Source organism: Perognathus longimembris, chromosome 1 (genome assembly GCF_023159225.1).
Source record: "Perognathus longimembris pacificus isolate PPM17 chromosome 1, ASM2315922v1, whole genome shotgun sequence".
NCBI lineage: Eukaryota > Metazoa > Chordata > Mammalia > Rodentia > Heteromyidae > Perognathus > Perognathus longimembris.
This window is the reverse complement of record NC_063161.1, coordinates 150,389,148-150,407,156: the sequence shown is the minus strand read 5'-3', so window position 1 is coordinate 150,407,156 and position 18,009 is coordinate 150,389,148. Positions and strand designations below refer to the sequence as shown.

The window sequence follows — 18,009 nt, the reverse complement described above, 5'->3', positions numbered from 1 at the left end:
TTCATTTAGTTCAATAAACATTTGTATAGTGTTAAATGGGTGCTGTCTTCGGACATTACACTGAGTGTTATATTAAACTTATGAAAAAAACAAACCAAGTTAAGATAAAAGCTGGATGTTACTAAACAGTCAGAGAAGGATTTTTCCAGAAAAAGGTAGACTACATTGCAATTTATGTGTAAATAATGCTTATTTAATGCATTTGGGAAAGTTTCATGTGTGTTTCAGTTCATTTTTATCTTTAGACCTCCATTTAATACAGGCCATAATTTGCCTTCTTGGTCTTCTAATTATTAACTAGATAGGAACTGTAGGCAATGAATAGAGAAAACAACTCACATTTTTCCCTAGCTGTTGGTGACCTTTGTGACAAGATATCACAGTGAGTGATATTGCTGTTGACCAAACATTGTACTGTCCCTAAATCTGGAGTCCCTTACTTGTTTACTCTCATTAAGCAACTTTTAGACTAGTGTACATTTTTTAAAAAATATGTTTCCTGGCTGGGAGCCAGTGGCTAACACCTATAATCTTAGCTACTCAGGAGACTAAGATCTGAAGATGGCAGTTTGAAGCCAGCAATTAATGAGCAGGAAAGTCCCCGAGTCTCTTATATCCAATTAACCACCTAAAGGTTCAAAATGGAGCTGTGGCTCAAATAGTAGGGTGCTAATTTGATCAAAAAAGCTCAGCACTATTGTGTGAGAGAAAACCATGAAGACAATGATTTTTGTACCAGAGGAGCATCTTATCCAGTAAGGGAACTAAGAAATATAAAGTTATGATATGAGGTAAAAATTGACCTATATCACAGAATATAAATGGTTAACAAGATTAAGAAGTTAGGTTATTTACAGCTGAAAAAAACCCAAATAGATCTGATTTCATCCAGACATTTGACCCATTTTGAAGAAAGGAAAGGGTTTAGAAATGCAGAAGTGGGAAAGGAGGAAAAGGTCTTTATAGAGCAAGAAAGATAACGTTAATGTCTCAGAGATGGTCTTACTCTGAATGTCAAGTTGATGGGGAGAGGGGACAAATCTTACTGGGGTCAGGCCACAGGGAAAAATGATTTGGGGTTTATTTGCTGGGCAGTTTTTTAAGGAAGAGAAAGGTTGGCACTGTCTTGTAGAAGTAATAGAACCTGATTAAATATAACCGGGAGTTATTAATAGTAGAGTAACAATTAGTGAGGACCAAAATTCAGGTAATATTGTGAGAAGGGAGAGACTGTTCAAAGAATAAAGAATGGTATGAATAATGAAATGCCATGATAGCAGCATTTTGGTGCATACTTTTCTAGGAAGTTTACTTCTACAAATAGTCTAAAAGTAGTTTGTATTTCTAAATTGAATTTATGGAAATGCTTAGTCCCAGTTTCCTTCTCAGGTCCACACCCTCTCCATTTGCTTACCATTCTTCCTCTGTTGCAGGCCAAAGAAATTGAATTGCTACCACCCACTGTAGCCCATGGGATTTTAATCTCTTACAAACCTTGCTGCTAAGTGTCAGAGTCTCCCTAACTGTGTACTTTCTGTTTTGCCAAAAATAAATCCAAGACCGTTTATTATTCCAAAATTTTTAAAGACTGATGATTTTTATATGGAAGACTTTCAGAATAGCAAACATAGTAAGATACCTGGAAGTTGAAAGCTTATATAATTGACAAACTTTCCTATATTCAAGTATAGACAAATTACCAATTTTCCCCCCTGTTAATTGGTCTAACCCTCATATGCTTCAGTAGCATAAAGCTTTGGGCCCCTGTTCGGAGGCCTCCCATTCTCCAACAGCTAATTACTGATTGCCTAAGAATTCTAGGAGTCAACCTTCCTGTGGTGCCAAGCATATGATTCTGATCAGTTCACTAATATTGTTGTTTCTTACTGTTAAGTGTAATTGATGGGCCAAAGCTTGATTCCTGAGCATCACAGATGATGCTATTGCTGATCTATGCAGTCCAGATCTATGCAGTCATAGTTTCATTCTTTCTCAAGAAAGAATGAATCTACACTCTCTTAAACCAGGCTCTTTCTAAGGATCAGGGATCCTAAGTTACGGATCTTAACCATCAGTTGCTTTAGTTAATATGTGTCTCTATCTCCCCATATGCAAGACAGCCCCAAGAGAACTGATTTAGGACATGTTTTAGAATCTGCACTAAACAAACCTCCCTCCCCAAGGATGAAGTACTTTCCTTTAACCCTTGAAAACACAAGGTGTTTAACTCTTTTCAGGGCAATGAGACTGGTTTACCCGGTACTTATATAACAGAGGGGAACCTGACTTAAATGATATTCACACTATCAGGAAGATCAGCTTCAAAGTTATTTTCTACTTTGTCCACATGGTAAAGAAATTTCAAGCTTTTCTTGTTAAAGAAGAAAGAAACCACAACATTTAATCTCCAGTCATACATGCTCTTAATAGAGCATGTCACTACACATAAAAAGTTTTAAAGTAGGGCTGGGAATATGGCCTAGTGGCAAGAGCGCTTGCCTCCTACACATGAAGCTCTTGGTTCGATTCCCCAGCACCACATATATGGAAAACAGCCAGAAGGGGCGCTGTGGCTCAAGTGGTAGAGTGCTAGCCTTGAGCGGGAAGAAGCCAGGGACAGTGCTCAGGCCCTGAGTCCAAAGCCCAGGACTGGCCAAAAAAAAAAAAAGAAAGAAAAGTTTTAAAGTATTATAAAGACATAGTACAAAAAAACAATGTTTTTTTTTTTTTTTGTCTGTGGTCTTATTCCCTTCTCAGACAAAAATACCACACAACTTGGCAAAAGATACGAACACTTATTACTACAGGCTGTGTAGCTTTTATTCAAAAAGTTTGAGAACACAAGTATTACAGATTTGAGAGATTTTAATTTTTTTTTATAATTTTTATTATCAAACTGATGTACAGAGAGGTTACAGTTTCATACGTTAGGCATTGGATACATTTCTTGTACTGTTTGTTGAGATTTTTATATTTTAGATTATTTTTACAGACTTTATTACTTGAGCATCCCTAATCCAAAAATCCGTACTGTGAAATACTCCAAAATATAGATTTTTTTTTTTTTTTTTGCCAGTCCTGGGCCTTGGACTCAAGGCCTGAGCACTGTCTCTGGCTTCTTTTTGCTCAAGGCTAGCACTCTGCCACTTGAGCCACAGTGCCATTTCCGGCTGTTTTCTATATATGTGGTACTTGGGAATCGAACTCAGGGCTTCATGTATACAAGGCAAGCACTCTTGCCACTAGGCCATATTCCCAGCCAGAACTTTTTGATGTCATGTTTGTGCTAAAAATGTATGAGTTTGATTTCGAATTTCAGCTGGGTGCTGGTGGCTCATACTTGTAATCCTAGCTACTCAGGAGACTGAGATCTGAGAATCACAATTTGAAGCCAGCTGGGGAGGAAAGTCTGTAAGACTCTTTTTTATTATTCAAACTTTATCAGCACATATTAGGTTGCCTTTATGTTTTTTTTTGTGATGTTTTTATTCTTTTTTGTTTTTGGTGCCAGTCCTAGGGCTTCAATTCAGGGCCTGAATGCTGTCCCTGAGCTCTTTTGCTCAAGGATGGTGCTTTGCAACTTGAGCCACAGCTCCACTTCCAGCTTTTTGGTGGTTAATTGGAGATAAGAATCTTCAGGCTGTCTTTGAACCACAGTCCCTAGACCGCAGCCTCTCGAGGAGCCAGAATTACAGGCATGAGGCCCCAGTGCCCAACTTTGTGAGATTCTTATCTCCAGTTAACTACTGCCTAAGCACCACTACCAAAAAGAAAAAAAAATTTTTTTTGGCTTTTCAGATTAGAGATGCTCAACTCAAACCACTCTCAATTCCAGAATGAACATCATTTGCTAAATGGTTACTTTGTTCCAGGCTAAGTGCTTTCTATACACTTAGTTGTTAGAACAAAATAACAACCAACTAAAGTGGTACTCTTCCCATTTTAGAGATGAAGAAATTGAAGCTTACTTTGCTGAAAACCAGATAATTACCAAAAATTAACATCTGTCTGATTCCCTTTCCTTCAATAGGTCCCAATTAATTTAGTGGTTGAACTGCTTTTTTTGTGGTTTTGCTCTTTTGTTTTGTTTTCAGCGTTGGAGGTCAAATTGAAAGTCTTGGGCATGCTAGGCAAGAATTCTTCCACTGAGCTATATCCTTAACCCTTGATTATATGATACAAACTCTCACTATCTAGCCCAAGCTAGTCAATTCATAACTTTCATGTCTCTACTTCTCCAGTGCTGGGATTACAGGGATGCATCACTATCCCTAAGTCCTCTGCTTATTTTTTTTTAAAATAAACTAACCATACTTTCAGTTTAGCTATCACACAGAAAGGCTTCTAGCACTAATTACTTGAATTATAATATTAAATGATATAAAATAATATCAGTAAAAAGTCATGTGCGAGGCTGGGAATATGGCCTACTGGTAAAGTGCTCACCCTGTATACATGAAGCCCTGGGTTCAATTCCTCAGCACCACATATATAGAAAAAGCCAGAAGTGGCACTGTGGCTCAAGTGGTAGAGTGCTAGCCTTGAACAAAAAGAAGCCAGGGACAGTGCTCAGACCCTGAGTTCTGCCCAAGGACTGGCAAAAAACAAACAAACAAAAATAACAACAAAAAAACTAAAAAGGCATGTGCATATATACTTCCCAATATGAGATGAGAAAGGTAGACTTCCTCAAAATTCATAATCTCAGACATTAGATAAGCCCCAGATAAGGGAAATTTTACAGAATATCTAATCAGAGCTATATTAAATCTTAAATCTAATATTTTTAAAAATAAAAACAATAGAAGTTTCATTTGGTGAAACTGATCAAAGGAATATGGGTAGTGTTACTATCTAATCATAGAGCAGGTAGTCCTTGTGATAATTCTTAGTTTTAAATTCAGAAGAGAAACTGGGATAAGGAAAAAAAATACCTCACTGGCATGAGGACTTACAGTTTTAGATATGATACTGTGGTTGCAATTTTAGTTATATGATGCTGTGGTTACACTATATAACTTCCTAGCCTGATTTAATATCCTTTCCCTCTAGAGAAGAACTTCTAGAACTTACACTGGTAGACTTAGGCTGAAATAAAGGGCTTTTGTTCCCACAGAGAAGGCTTTGTCTTCCTCTGTGTCCCTTGTAAGAAAATTAAATCAGCATGACTTTTTCCATCTCAGAGGGTATTTTTCATAGGAAGAAATATGTTTTCTAGAGGATAGAAAGAAAACAAGACTGTTCAGCTTTTTTTTTTCCTTCCTGGATAAAAGTTTCAAAATGCCTGAATTTGCCAATCCAAGAGAGATCTGAATGTGAAGTTTTGCCTTAAAAAGAGACATAAGTACTTCAACCATAATTATTGTTACCTTCAAAGTACATAGGATTCGTTAAAAAATTATGGTCCTATTTAGACTGAGTGAATGATATACCCTGTGTATCTCAACAATTTAATTATAAATAAATTATTTTTACTGATATATAAAAATTGTATGCAGCTCGGCACTGGTGACTCACACCTGTAATCCTACCTACTCATGAGGCTGAGATCTGAGGATCTTAGTTTGAAGCCAGCCAGGAAAGGAAAGGCCAATTAACCAACAGAAAACCAGAAGTGGCTTTCTGTGGCTCAAAGTGGTAGGGCACTAGTTTTGAGTGTGGAACCTCAGTGACAGCACCCAGGCTTTGACAAGCCCCATGCCCACCAACACCACCAACAAAAAACATACATATTAATGGGGCAGTACCATGTGACGTTTCAATACATACACATATCATGTCATGTTTAAATCTACTTAAACATATCTATCTCTTTATGGTGAAAGCATCCAAAATCCTTTTTTTCTATCTATGCCACTATGCAGTGGCATACTAGAACGTTTCCTGCCTATTTTGGCCAGGCCCTTTCCTCCTTCCCTCTAATCTTCCTAGCTTCTGGCAATCATCATTTCTACTCTCAGTGTCTATGAGATCAAATTTTTTAGATTTCTCATGTGAGTGAGATCATGCAGTACTTGTCTTCTGGTGCTTATCTTATTTCACATAACACAATGGTCTACAGTTGAATCATATTGTCACAAATGACACAATTTAATTCTTTATATAGCAGTACAGTATTCTATTGTATATATTTCTTTACCATTCATCAGAGGATGGAAAGTTAGGTTGTTTGCATTGCTTAGCTATTATGAATAGTGTTGCAATAAACATGGGATTGCAGATATCACTTTAACATGCCAACTTTCTTTGGATGTATAGTCTGTTGGGGGATTGGTAGATCACATGATAGTTCTTAATTTTTAATTTTTTGAGCAGCCTCTATCCTGTTTTTCGCAATATTTGTAGTAATTTACATTACCATAGTTGTGGAAGCTTTATTCCATTGGAGTTTCAAGATGCTTTTTATATTTGTAAACTTTCTAGGGGATGTCAGTTACTGACATCTGTAAAGTCATGTACAACTAGTAGAATACTTTTCTAGTAATTTGATTCTAACAACTCTTAGAGGTAGCTAAGTATAATTAGGTGAACACGTAAGATGATGCTAAGTGAAATTAACTCCATGTTATGGAAATGAGTGTTATATCACTGTTGTAATTATTTTCAATATGCTATGTGAACTGTAGCTTTTTGTTGTTGTTGGTGATCCTCTTGTATCACCTTCCTGTGGTTGTCCTGTGCTATCACTGTATCTCATCTGAGTTCAGAACTTGATCTTTAGTATAGTTCATATCAAAACTAGGGTTAAGCAGGTTTGTGTTTGCTAAGCTGAAACTCAGCTTCTGCTTCTGCTGTCTCTGTAAGAAAAGGAATTGTAGCTTTTAGGCCCTTATAAGTTGTTGGAACACACATACCAATGTATACAAGTCGTGTATTTCTACTTTTCTATACTGATTATAAAGGAATTCAGAAGTTAACATATTTGAGAAACTTATCTAAATGATATCTAATTTCTTATATTGTCTCTTACACTTCTTCTTTTTGAAGTTACTTTTAAAATTCATAAATCTCTGTCCAAATAATGGAGCAATTCAGTGGGTTTGAGAATTCTTATGGTCATATTTCTTCTGCTTAAAAAAAGTGAAGGAAGTGAGAAATAACTTTCCTACTTGAATTAAATTAGCCTTCCTGAGTTACAGCTTTGTTTTTTTTGTTCTTTTTTTGCCTTCGAGTTTTACTTTTGACTTTTCAAATAAACTTTTAAACTTGATTTTTGGTAAGATCAGAAATTAGAAAATATTTTTGTGCTTAAGCAATAACCTTTTTGAGTATTAAAAAATTTCTGTCTGAAAGCGGATTTCCTCTAGTCATATTTTTGACTATTTGCCCTCAAATATACAAGGAATCTTTAGCATAATAGCCCAATGTTTTCAACAATAAAGCTCTCCTTTTTTTTCCAGTAGCAAAGGAACTTTGCTCATTGCATAATGGTCTTTTCCATGACTGTAACAAGATATAGACACAATCTTTTACCAAAATGTTCAGTTATTATCATAGCAAAGAAACAAAAACAACAAAAAATTAAAACCTTTAAAAATACATAGTCCAAATATGAAATGAAGAATTGTTATAACATTTTATTTTTTTCTATTTTTTTGTTCAAAAACTTCCTAGTAGGGAAAGCACCTTCATTTCTCTTAAACTTGTTTTTAATATGGTGAGAGATTATCACCAGTAAATTTTTGTTGATTTCAGACTCTATTTTAGTTAATGGCTCCAGTATCCTCCCAAATTGTTTTTAGTTATTAAAAAGAAGGTAGGAGAAGAAATAAATATACTTAGCTATTTTCCCCTATGTATTGTTCTTGCCATTTCCAAGTACCTACACATAAACTATCTGAAGAAGATGAAAAGCAAGACTCTTGAAGGACATAAATTCATTAATTCCCCTGTTTAGAACTATATTTTTTAGTTTTTCCCTGGCTGCTTAAGTTAAAATTGGAAATATTCTATCTAAAAATAAACATACATTGTTCATAACTTGTAAGTTTTAGGGAAAAGATAGTGCTTTTATAACAATAGCATGTCAATATATTTGACAGTTAAGAAAGAAACTACATTGTTAGCCAATTGATATAAAGCATCCTGGTCCAACTGGTTTGATTGCCCTACTGTAGGACTTTGCAGATCCTTTCCCTTCTCAGTTAGAAAGTTTTCTTCCTCAAAACTATTTCTATCATGTGTTCATAATGAACTCTTGTTATTCACATGTTTTGTTGTTGTTGGTTGTGAGGCCTGAGCACTGTCCCTGAGCTTCTTTGCTCAGGCTAGTGCTCTCATTTTGAATTACAGAGCCACTTCCAGTTTTCTAGTAGTTAGTTGGAGATGAGAGTCTCATGGACTTTCCTGCCCGAGATGGCTTTGTACTTCAATCCTCAGTTCTCATCCTCCTGAATATCTAGGACTATAAGTGTAAGCCACTACCGCCTGGCTCTGTTAGTCAGATTTTTTTTTTCATTTCTTTATTTTTAAAGTGATGTACAGAGGGGTTCCAGTTTTGTATGTAAGGCAGTGAGTACATTTAGTATCTAACTTGCTACCTCTTCCTATTAGTCAAATTTGTATTCCACACTAGTGAGTATCCTTTCTTATCATTTTTTTAAGTTTTTAAAAAATTTTTAAGACGTACTTATATGTTCCTTTGTCCAGTGTTTTTTTTTCAGATGTTTAAGAAAGAATAATCTAGAATATTTACTTTATTTGCCTACTATGGTGCCTAACCTCCACATCTAAGAATTTTGTTATTATCTTTACCATTTTCATGGGTTGAGTATATGTTGGACATTTTGCTCAGTACCTTCTGATCTTTACTTCTCATAAGAACCCTAATAAGGTTGATGTAATTCTCTTCATTTTATAAATAATACTCAAAAGAGAGAAAAATGAAGGAGGGTGTAACAAATATGACAAGAAATGTACTTACTACCTTATTATGTAACTATACCCTCTCTGTACATCACTTTATCAATAAAATTTAATTTAAAAAAAGAGTAACTGATTTATGTCAAGTAGTTACTAGAAGAGCTGGAATATAAATTAATCCCTGTTTTTTCAGGCTGTGTTTTCCCCCCTTATGAATCCTGTTATCTTCTTTTCTATATTCCACCACCCATACCACCTAATCAAAGTGATTATAAAATAATGGAGATTCTCAATGTTTTTAGTTACTCATCTTTAACAGAATAGACCATTTGAAAAGACTATTTGACTAATATTTTTTGTGACATAAACATTTATGATAGCTTGAAATGGTATCTTTGAATTTCCTTTTGAAAAATGAAAACTATTCATGCTGGACAATAAATTACTTGTTTACATATGTTTGGAGAAATCATACTTTTTATTTTGTTTTTTGTGTTTAGTTTTTGTTACTGAGGATTGAACCTAGGGCCTTGCATAAGTTAGTATGCTTTACCATAAAACCGTTTACTCAGCCCCAGTAAATAAAGATTTTGGTGTTAAAAACTTATAGTATTTATTTACACCCATGACTATGTAAGTTCTGTAACTAAGAATTAATACTATAAAGAAGTTTCATCCTGTTTGTTGAATGGCAACTCCTTTGTATAACTACTTAAAGATAATAAAAAAATTTCATCTGAGATAATTTAAGAAATATTTAGCATGTACTTAGATATTGAATTGCTTAAGTTTATACTTTTATGAATAATTCTATATTTCTCCTTTTGACATAATTCTCTGCACTATATAAACACTTTACTAAAGACTCAAATTCTTAAGAAGTGACACAGATCAACAAATTATATCTTAAAATTTTTGTTAGCTTGTATCAGAAGTATAGACTTCTTTCTGATTGTATTAAAAATTTAGTTCTGCTCCTAGATGCCACAAAGTAAATCCCATAGAGCTATCCAAAAAATGTTATTAAAAGTACTCTTTTCATTCTCAAAAAAAATCTAGTTCTAGGCCCTTACTCTGCAAATATGAATCTGTAACTCCTTGATTCTTTCATTTCAAATTTATGGATAAGCATGTGTTCTGTTAATAGACTTTTACTTTTTTTTCATTTATGTCATTGACCTTTGCTTCAGAAAGCATTCAAAGGTCTTTAACAGAGGGAGCCATGAAAGGGGATGTTGTAAAGGCTTTATTCTATTAAAAAAAAAAGTCACACAGGCACGCTTTATGTTTGCTGAGTGGTTTAATTCTTATGCACGCCGACATTGGCCATGGGCCATGAGTAACATGATAGAAAAGCACTTCTGGTACAGCCTCACAACCAAACTTTCCCACTTTATGTATGTTTCTCTCTCTCTCTCTCTCTCTCTCTCTCTCTCTCTCTCTCTCTCTCTCTCTCTCTCTCTCTCTCTTTCTCCCCCCCTCCCTACTTTTTTCAAGAGAGAAAAGCACCTCTTATTCTATTATTTTAAATTCTGCCCAGGAAAAATGAAGTATGCTATATAGACTCAGTCACCAGCTTCATCAGGATTCATGAAGTTACTCTTGGATTTCCTTTTTAAATAAGTAACTAAGGAACAGATTCTCCAGGGAGAAAGATTGCTGATTGCATCAGTCTTTTGAGTGCCCAGAAGAGAATTCTGAAGGTCAAGCCTCCTCATAGGGCTAGCAACTACTTTGGGGCCATTGGCTATGTCATGGCTTACTGCCATACCTTTATTATCTCAGTAGTACATCAAGGATTATGACCTTTACCTAGTAAGTTTAATCTTGAAGATCTGAAATTATATATATATATATATATAATATAGATGCTCCCAATAGATGGGGCTCCTTGTTCTTTCTTATTATTAATCATCATTATTATATTATTCCTGCTTTAAGATGTGTCATTTTACATCTCTGTAAAATTACTTGTATCCTAAGAAATTGTGTAACTTGACACACTAGCCGGTTTTTAATAGGAATCCAGAGTCTGATAAGTGATTCTTAGAATACAAGAGTTTGAGTCATGGCTTACATGAGCTAGGCTTTCTTTATTTTCTATAGTAGGTTTTATTTGAGTAAAGCCCTAGGAATTTTCATGTAAAGCTGTTTTTTTGTTGATTCCTTTTAAAATCCCTTGAGATTACAGAGAAGTAGGGCAGTGGAAGAGAGAAGTACAGATCAACTTTAACTATTTGAAATAGATTTTTTTAATGTAGAAGGTAAAATTCATTATCTAACTCAAGGAACAATAGACACATTTTAAATTGCCAAAATTAAAAAAAATATTAAGAAACCTCACATTCCATAGGTATGGATGCTACAAGTAGAATACACATGTAGACTATACATAGTACTTTCATTTTTTTTCAAAATTCAATCCAGAGTTCTAATTAACTCATATTTTAACCACCATTTTTAATACAGAAATAGGAATATGGAAGGCAATAGGGATGGTTTTAACTGTTATGTATAAGAGCTGTGTAAGTATTAGCAATTTTAATTTGGTTGATGAACTTAGACTAACAAACCCACAGGGGCTTATTATTAGAAGTTGAATCTCTAAGGAAATAATTCTATAAAGAGTTTTATATACTCTTGTTTCCTATCAATATGACTTGTGCCAAAATCTATCCAGATAAAGTCTAAAATCTTAAGGTCCATAATTAGCATGTAAATAAACCCTTTACTCCAGCTGGGCATCCTTGGCACCATATACAGAATTATATCAAGTTGTGAGCATCAAAATGGGCATGAGCTGACATATTCATTAAGATCTGAGTGTTTATATTATTCAGCTAAAAGTTGAGTGATGGCTACTTGGTGTTTCTTCTTTTTTCCAGAGTGGACTGAATGCCAATAGAACTATGGGATAATTAAGGAATGAAATATAGCAGTGGTACAAGTTTTATGCCCCCAGTACATTGTAAACAAAGATTTCACATTGAGCATTTCTGTTCTTTGTATATCCTTTTTCATTTATTAACTGTACAAGTATAGAAGATTAAAAAGTAATCACAAATGATTAGTATTAATACCATGCTATTATGGATATTATATACCATGCCTGGCATAAGATGGAAAAATACAAACTGAATTATATAGTTGTGAATAGTTCGTTAATCTTCCAATTTAAACTAAAAATTGCTCTTAGACTTCTAACTATAATCTAGTTGGAATTCTTTGCTTTACATTAAAATCATCTATATGAGATGTTAGGCAATGAAAATTTCAAAATGGTTTACTTTTGTTCCTTGTCTTTGCCTTTATTTACAGTTCTGGAAATTGCCAGTGCAGAGTGGGTATCACTGGCTCTACGTGTAACAGATGTCAAGATGGATATTATGGCTTTAGTAAGAATGGCTGCTTGCCTTGCCATTGCAATAATCGATCTGCCAGCTGTGATGATCGTACAGGTATATATTTTCCATAATTTTATCATATTATTATTATTCTGTTGTTATTTTCATGGATGGCTTTCAGTATACAGATTCTTCTCAAATAGTTTAAAAGGGGCTTTCCCTTCTAAATTAAATGTCATAGGACACAATAAGCCAGACTTCTTTTATAACAACATGAAGACAATGCATAAATTTCAAAATGGTTGGAGAGCCTTGGAAGCAAGAACTAAAATTTCCGAGAAATTTTAAAGAACTCATTTCTAAATAAGCTTATGATCACCAGATGTTCTGGAGATCCAGGGTAAAAGAATTGACTATAAGATGCCATGAGGCCAGAGAAAGAGTCAGACAGATCCAGCCTTGAACAAGAACTATTTATTGGTGGCTTACTGAAGGTATAGTCAAGAGCAGCAACAAGATCAGTGAATTTCCTCAACTTGGGTCAGAGGAGGGAGGCTAACATAGTGACAGAAGTAGCTATCATTAAAGCCAGAATGTGCATTCCTGATGCTGAGGGTGCCAGGCTCCAGTTGTAAAGCTCCATTTACCATTCTAGTGGTTTTGTGCATCTGAAGAACTTATAGAGACTGTGGAGTTTCTCAGGTACAATGAAGGCAGTTATGACTTAAGCTAGCTGCAGTCAAATCAAGGTGGAATGTACCAGGCACCCTCTGTCTGGCTCTAGGCATAGGCTTGGCCCACACAAAGGCATTCTTCTTGAGGAAAGAGGTGCAAGAAGAGCTTTTGGAAGTCTTTGGACCCTTCTTTGTTCTTTTATATACCGTGTCTGGCATAAGATTAAAAAAATACAAGAGAAGGTCTGGGACTGTGGCTTAGTGGTAGAGTAGTTGCCTAGCATGCATGAAGCCCTGGAATCGATTCCTCAGCACCACATAAACAGAATAAGCCAGAAGAGGCACTGTGGCTCAAGTGGTTGAATGTTAGCCTTGAGCAAAAGAAGCCAGGGCTCAGGCCCTCGGTTGAAGCCCCAGGACTGACTAAATAAATAAATAAATAAATAAATTTCAAGAGAATGCAGAGATGGGAAAACATAATCAGTACAAAAGAGAAGATTTAAATATTGGAAGCAGAACCACAGGTAATCTAAATGTTAGAGTTGGAATACAAAGACTTTATTAAAAGAACTTGAGGGATAAGGGTGAAAAAGTACAGCAGTAGGAGATCACTGGACATTGATGAAAGTGATGTGGATGGAGATGGGAGAGAGGGACTGAGAGAGAGAATGAAGGAACAGAAGACTGTATGAAAGGGAATGTACTCATTACCTGGCTCATGTAACTGTAATCCCTCTGTATATCACCTCTACTATAACAATAAATTAAACACTTACTAAATTGATGTATTAAGAAAATAGAGGCCATCTTGAAATAGTGACTCATTCCTGTAATTCTTTGAGGCCAGCAAGGGCAAATCATTCAAAAGACCCTTTTTCAACCAAGAGCTAAGTATGGTTGCACACATCTGTTACACCAGCTACAAGGGAGATAAAGATCAGGCAGATCATTCCAGACTGGCCTGGGCAAAAAAGTCCACAAGACTTCATCTCCATGAAAGAAGCTGAGTATGGGTGGCACATGCCTGTTATCCAAGTTTTGTTGGGAAGAGTAAAGCAGGAGAGTTGTGGGCACATGCCTGGGGAAAAAAGTGAGAGCCTATTTCAAAATGACCAGTGCAAACGAAGGGCTGGAGGCATAGTTCAGCCTGCCAAGCATGGAGCCCTGAGTTCAAACTCTAGTACTGCCCAAAAGAACTAGAAAATAGAGGCAAGTCAGACAAATTGCACAAAAGGAGGTAACATTTCAATAGAGATTGTATTCTACTAAATAAGAATCAAATAGACTGAAAAATACAATACCAGAAATTAATAATTCACTGTGTAGTCTTAAAAACAGATTGAACACAGTGAAGACAAGGTTAGTAGAACCACATACAATGCAATCAGAATATCCAAACTAAAGCATTTGGACAAAACATAATGGAAAGAACAAAGCAGGAAAGACATATGGAACACAGCCAAAAAATTCTAACATAAATGTAATAGGAGACACAGACAAGGAGGAAAGAAATAATGACCAGGAATTTTCCAAACCAATGAAAATCATCAACTCACAGGCTCAGAAAGCTGAAAAAAAAAAAAACTCTAAAGCAGTATTAAAAAAAAAATCAAAGAAAATCACACTTTGAGAAAATTAAACTATCAAAACTAAAGACAATTAGTCTTCTGATCTTCAATTTTCCTAAGTGTAAGAATTCAAAGAACTTCTTTTTTTTTTTTTTTTTTTTGGCCAGTCCTGGGCCTTGGACTCAGGGCCTGAGCACTGTCCCTGGCTTCTTCCCGCTCAAGGCTAGCACTCTGCCACTTGAGCCACAGCGCCGCTTCTGGCCGTTTTCTGTATATGTGGTGCTGGGGAATCGAACCTAGGGCCTCGTGTATCCGAGGCAGGCACTCTTGCCACTAGGCTATATCCCCAGCACTACAAAGAACTTCTTAAAAGCCACTTAAATACTGTTAAAAAAAATTAGAGCACACTACTCTGACAAGTAAAAATCTCCTAAGTGATTTGATGGGAAAAGAGTAGCAGAAGATTTGAAATGGAAGGTTCCCTGGAAAAGTCAACCAGTGTGGAGTGGGTCTTAGGCTCCAGCCTATTCCTTATCTAGTGAAGCAAATATAGAGAAGCTGATTTAGCAGAAATTGCAGTACATTTTCCTTTTATATAATTTGGTCCTTGCTTAGTTGTCAGGTATATTGTGTGCTGTTCTTTTTCTTTACTATCTGTAAAGCCAAGCATACTGGCTTCTATTATTAAAACTAGCTATGTTCCCTTGCCTTAGGGTTCTAATACATGATGCTTACTCTGAATATAATGGTCTTTTTATTTTACCTCTACTCCTATGAGGCCCCTTTGCCTTATTAACTCCTATTCTTTCAGGCCCTTAATTAAAGGTCACCTCATTAGAAAACATTTCCCTATGTTCCACACTAAAGGAAAACACCTCTGTTATATGGTCTTACTCATGACACCTTTATTTTTCATAATACTTGTCAAAATTTGTACTTAGGTATTTATTTTTTGGCTCAGTCCATGCTAAGTACCAAGAGGACATAAAAAATATCAGTTTTCAATATACAGTCTCTAGTAATGATCTTGGCCCATGGTAAGTACTCACCAAGTGCCAAATAAATGAGTGGGAAAACATGCAGAACAAAGGTTAGGTTACATGTTGGATACTAAGGAAAATGCTTCATCATCCTGAATCTATTCCAATTGCTCCCCATGTCTTTTACAGCACCAAAAGGCATGTATAGCGCAGGTTCTTTTAATTTTTCCTTGTAGCAATGAGGTAGCTCTTTTTACTGTTAAATAAGTGCCAAGCCATGATTGCTCAGAAGATAATGTAAATCAAAAGAAATCCTTTTTTAGAGTTATGATTTCTGAAATCAGCTAGTAATAAGTTTCTCTGTTAGGAAATACATGGAAGTGGGTTCAAAAGGAAGGAGTACATGGGGCTGGGAATATGGCCTAGTGGCAAGAGTGCTTTCCTCGTATACATGAAGCCCTGAGTTCAATTCCCCAGCACCACATATATAGAAAAGGCCAGAAGTGGTGCTGTGGCTTAAGTGGCAGAGTACCAGCTTTGAGCAAAAAGAAGCCAGAGACAGCGCTCAGGCCCTGAGTTCAAGCCCCAGGACTGGCAAAAAAAAAAAAAAAAAAAAAAAAAAAAAAAAGGAAGGAGTACAATAGAGTTTTGTTTTGTTTTGTTTTGTTTTTTTGGCCAGTCCTGGGGCTTGTATTTAGTGCCTGAGCACTGTCCTGGCTTCTTTTTTGCTCAAGGCTAGTACTCTACCTCTTGAGCCACAGCGCCACTTCCAGCTTTTTCTGTTTATGTGGTGCTTAGGAATCGAACCCAGGGCTTCATGCATGCTAGGCAAGCACTTTACTACTAAGCCACATTCCCAGCCCTACAATTGATTTTTTAAGTCACAAGTTTTATATTCAATCTTTCCCTTTACTTCAGTGAAATGAAAATTTTTTTTTACTGAAAGTACTGTGATATAGTGCCCCCTGGTGGCCACTCTTGAGGTTTTTCACACTCCTTATTCTTGCCCACCTCTGGTCTTTTTCTGTAACTTTTTAGATTAGATTCTCAAAGTACTTTTTTGTGGTAAACACATTGGTAAAAATATTGAAAATAATTTGATAATAAGTAACAGAAGCCTTAAAATACTTCTTTAATCTACTAATTTTCTTTTCAGGGGTCTATTCTGAAGAAGTAATTCTAAGTTCATTAAAAGCTTTATGTTAAAAAAATGCTCACCAAAGTAATAATTAGGTATAATCCTAAACAAATTTCTAAAATTTATAAAAATTTATAAAAATATAGAATTAAATTAATGTCACATCTAAATATTATTATGTGGCTAAAAATATAGAAATGTAATCTTTTGGTTTTTCTTTTTTTATTGGCCACGGGGCTTGAACTCAGGGCCTGAGCACTGTCCCTGAGCTCTACAGCTCAAGGCTAGTGCTCAACCACTTGAGCCGCAGTGCCACTTCTGTTCTTCTGGGGTTAATTGGAGATAAGAATCTCACAGACTTTCCTGCCTGGGCTGGCTTTGAACTGCAATCCTCAGATCTCTAGGATTACAGGTGTTAAGCCACTGGCATCTGGCTATTTTTTTAATTTAAGAAATTAAGCATTTTTCCTAGTTACTTCTACAGTTTGCTTTTTTAGCCATTGCTGGCTTAATATTTTTAGTTTATATATTTAAGTACAGTATCAAAGCTATGAAACCATCACAGTTAATCCTTCTATTAATTGATATTGATATTATTTTTATTTCTAGTTTGTACATAATTTGCTTGTTTTATACTATTATCACCAAGCAACAAGGGCATAGTGTGATTCTAGCCATGTTCTTCACCCTCCCCTAAAGGGACATCGAATTTACAGATGTGGAAAGTATAGAATTGTGGTACAGTAGAAACTAAATACCATCCTGTCCTTCTTATTTTTCCTTTTTCTGGTAACTCATGTTCTTTTTGTTTCAGCCATGGTTTTAAAAAGTAACCATGCTCTCAAGGTAAATTTTAACTTTTAAAAAGTAATTTTCTTCTTTTAGGTGCTTGTTTAAACTGCCAGGAAAATAGCCAAGGGGATCACTGTGAAGAATGCAAAGAAGGATTTTACCAGAGTCCTGATATCACTAAAGGATGTCTTCGATGCCCTTGTTCAGCAGTGACATCTACAGGCAATTGCACAATAAGTAAGGCCTTTCTCTAAATCTTTATTTCAGTGCTGGGACAGTCTGTGAAACCTTCATTGGTAGTTATACATGTCATTGACAAATTGAGTTCTGGATGATATTTGTGAAAGTAATTTACAAAAACAGGAAAAAGTTTTCCTTTCTAGAAGTTTACCATTTAACCCATATGCATATGTAAAATGAGACTTAAAATTTCTACAGCCAACACAATAAGTTAACACAGGAACTTCAAGACTGAACACTGTTTGCTTACCAGTTTCATAGTAACATTCATGAATTACTTTTTCTAGGGTGCCCAATAATATTTACTGGTTGTGTTTACTTAATAATCTCACAAATACAGGTGTCTCTTGTTTATTTGATAACAATTAGTTATCTATTGCTGCACTGCCAATTATCTTAAAATGCAACAGC

At 35.4% G+C, this 18,009-nt stretch overlaps 1 protein-coding gene across 1 annotated transcript in view; it reads left to right on the top strand.

The window, feature by feature from the left end:
• Megf9 (multiple EGF like domains 9) overlaps window positions 1–18,009 on the top strand; it is an 80,009-nt gene that overhangs the window by 50,820 nt on the left and 11,180 nt on the right. Inside the window, exons 3-4 of the mRNA XM_048340691.1 lie at window positions 12,181–12,320; window positions 17,452–17,595. Coding sequence (XP_048196648.1) covers window positions 12,181–12,320; window positions 17,452–17,595 — 284 coding nt within the window. The remainder of the gene's footprint in view (window positions 1–12,180; window positions 12,321–17,451; window positions 17,596–18,009) is intronic.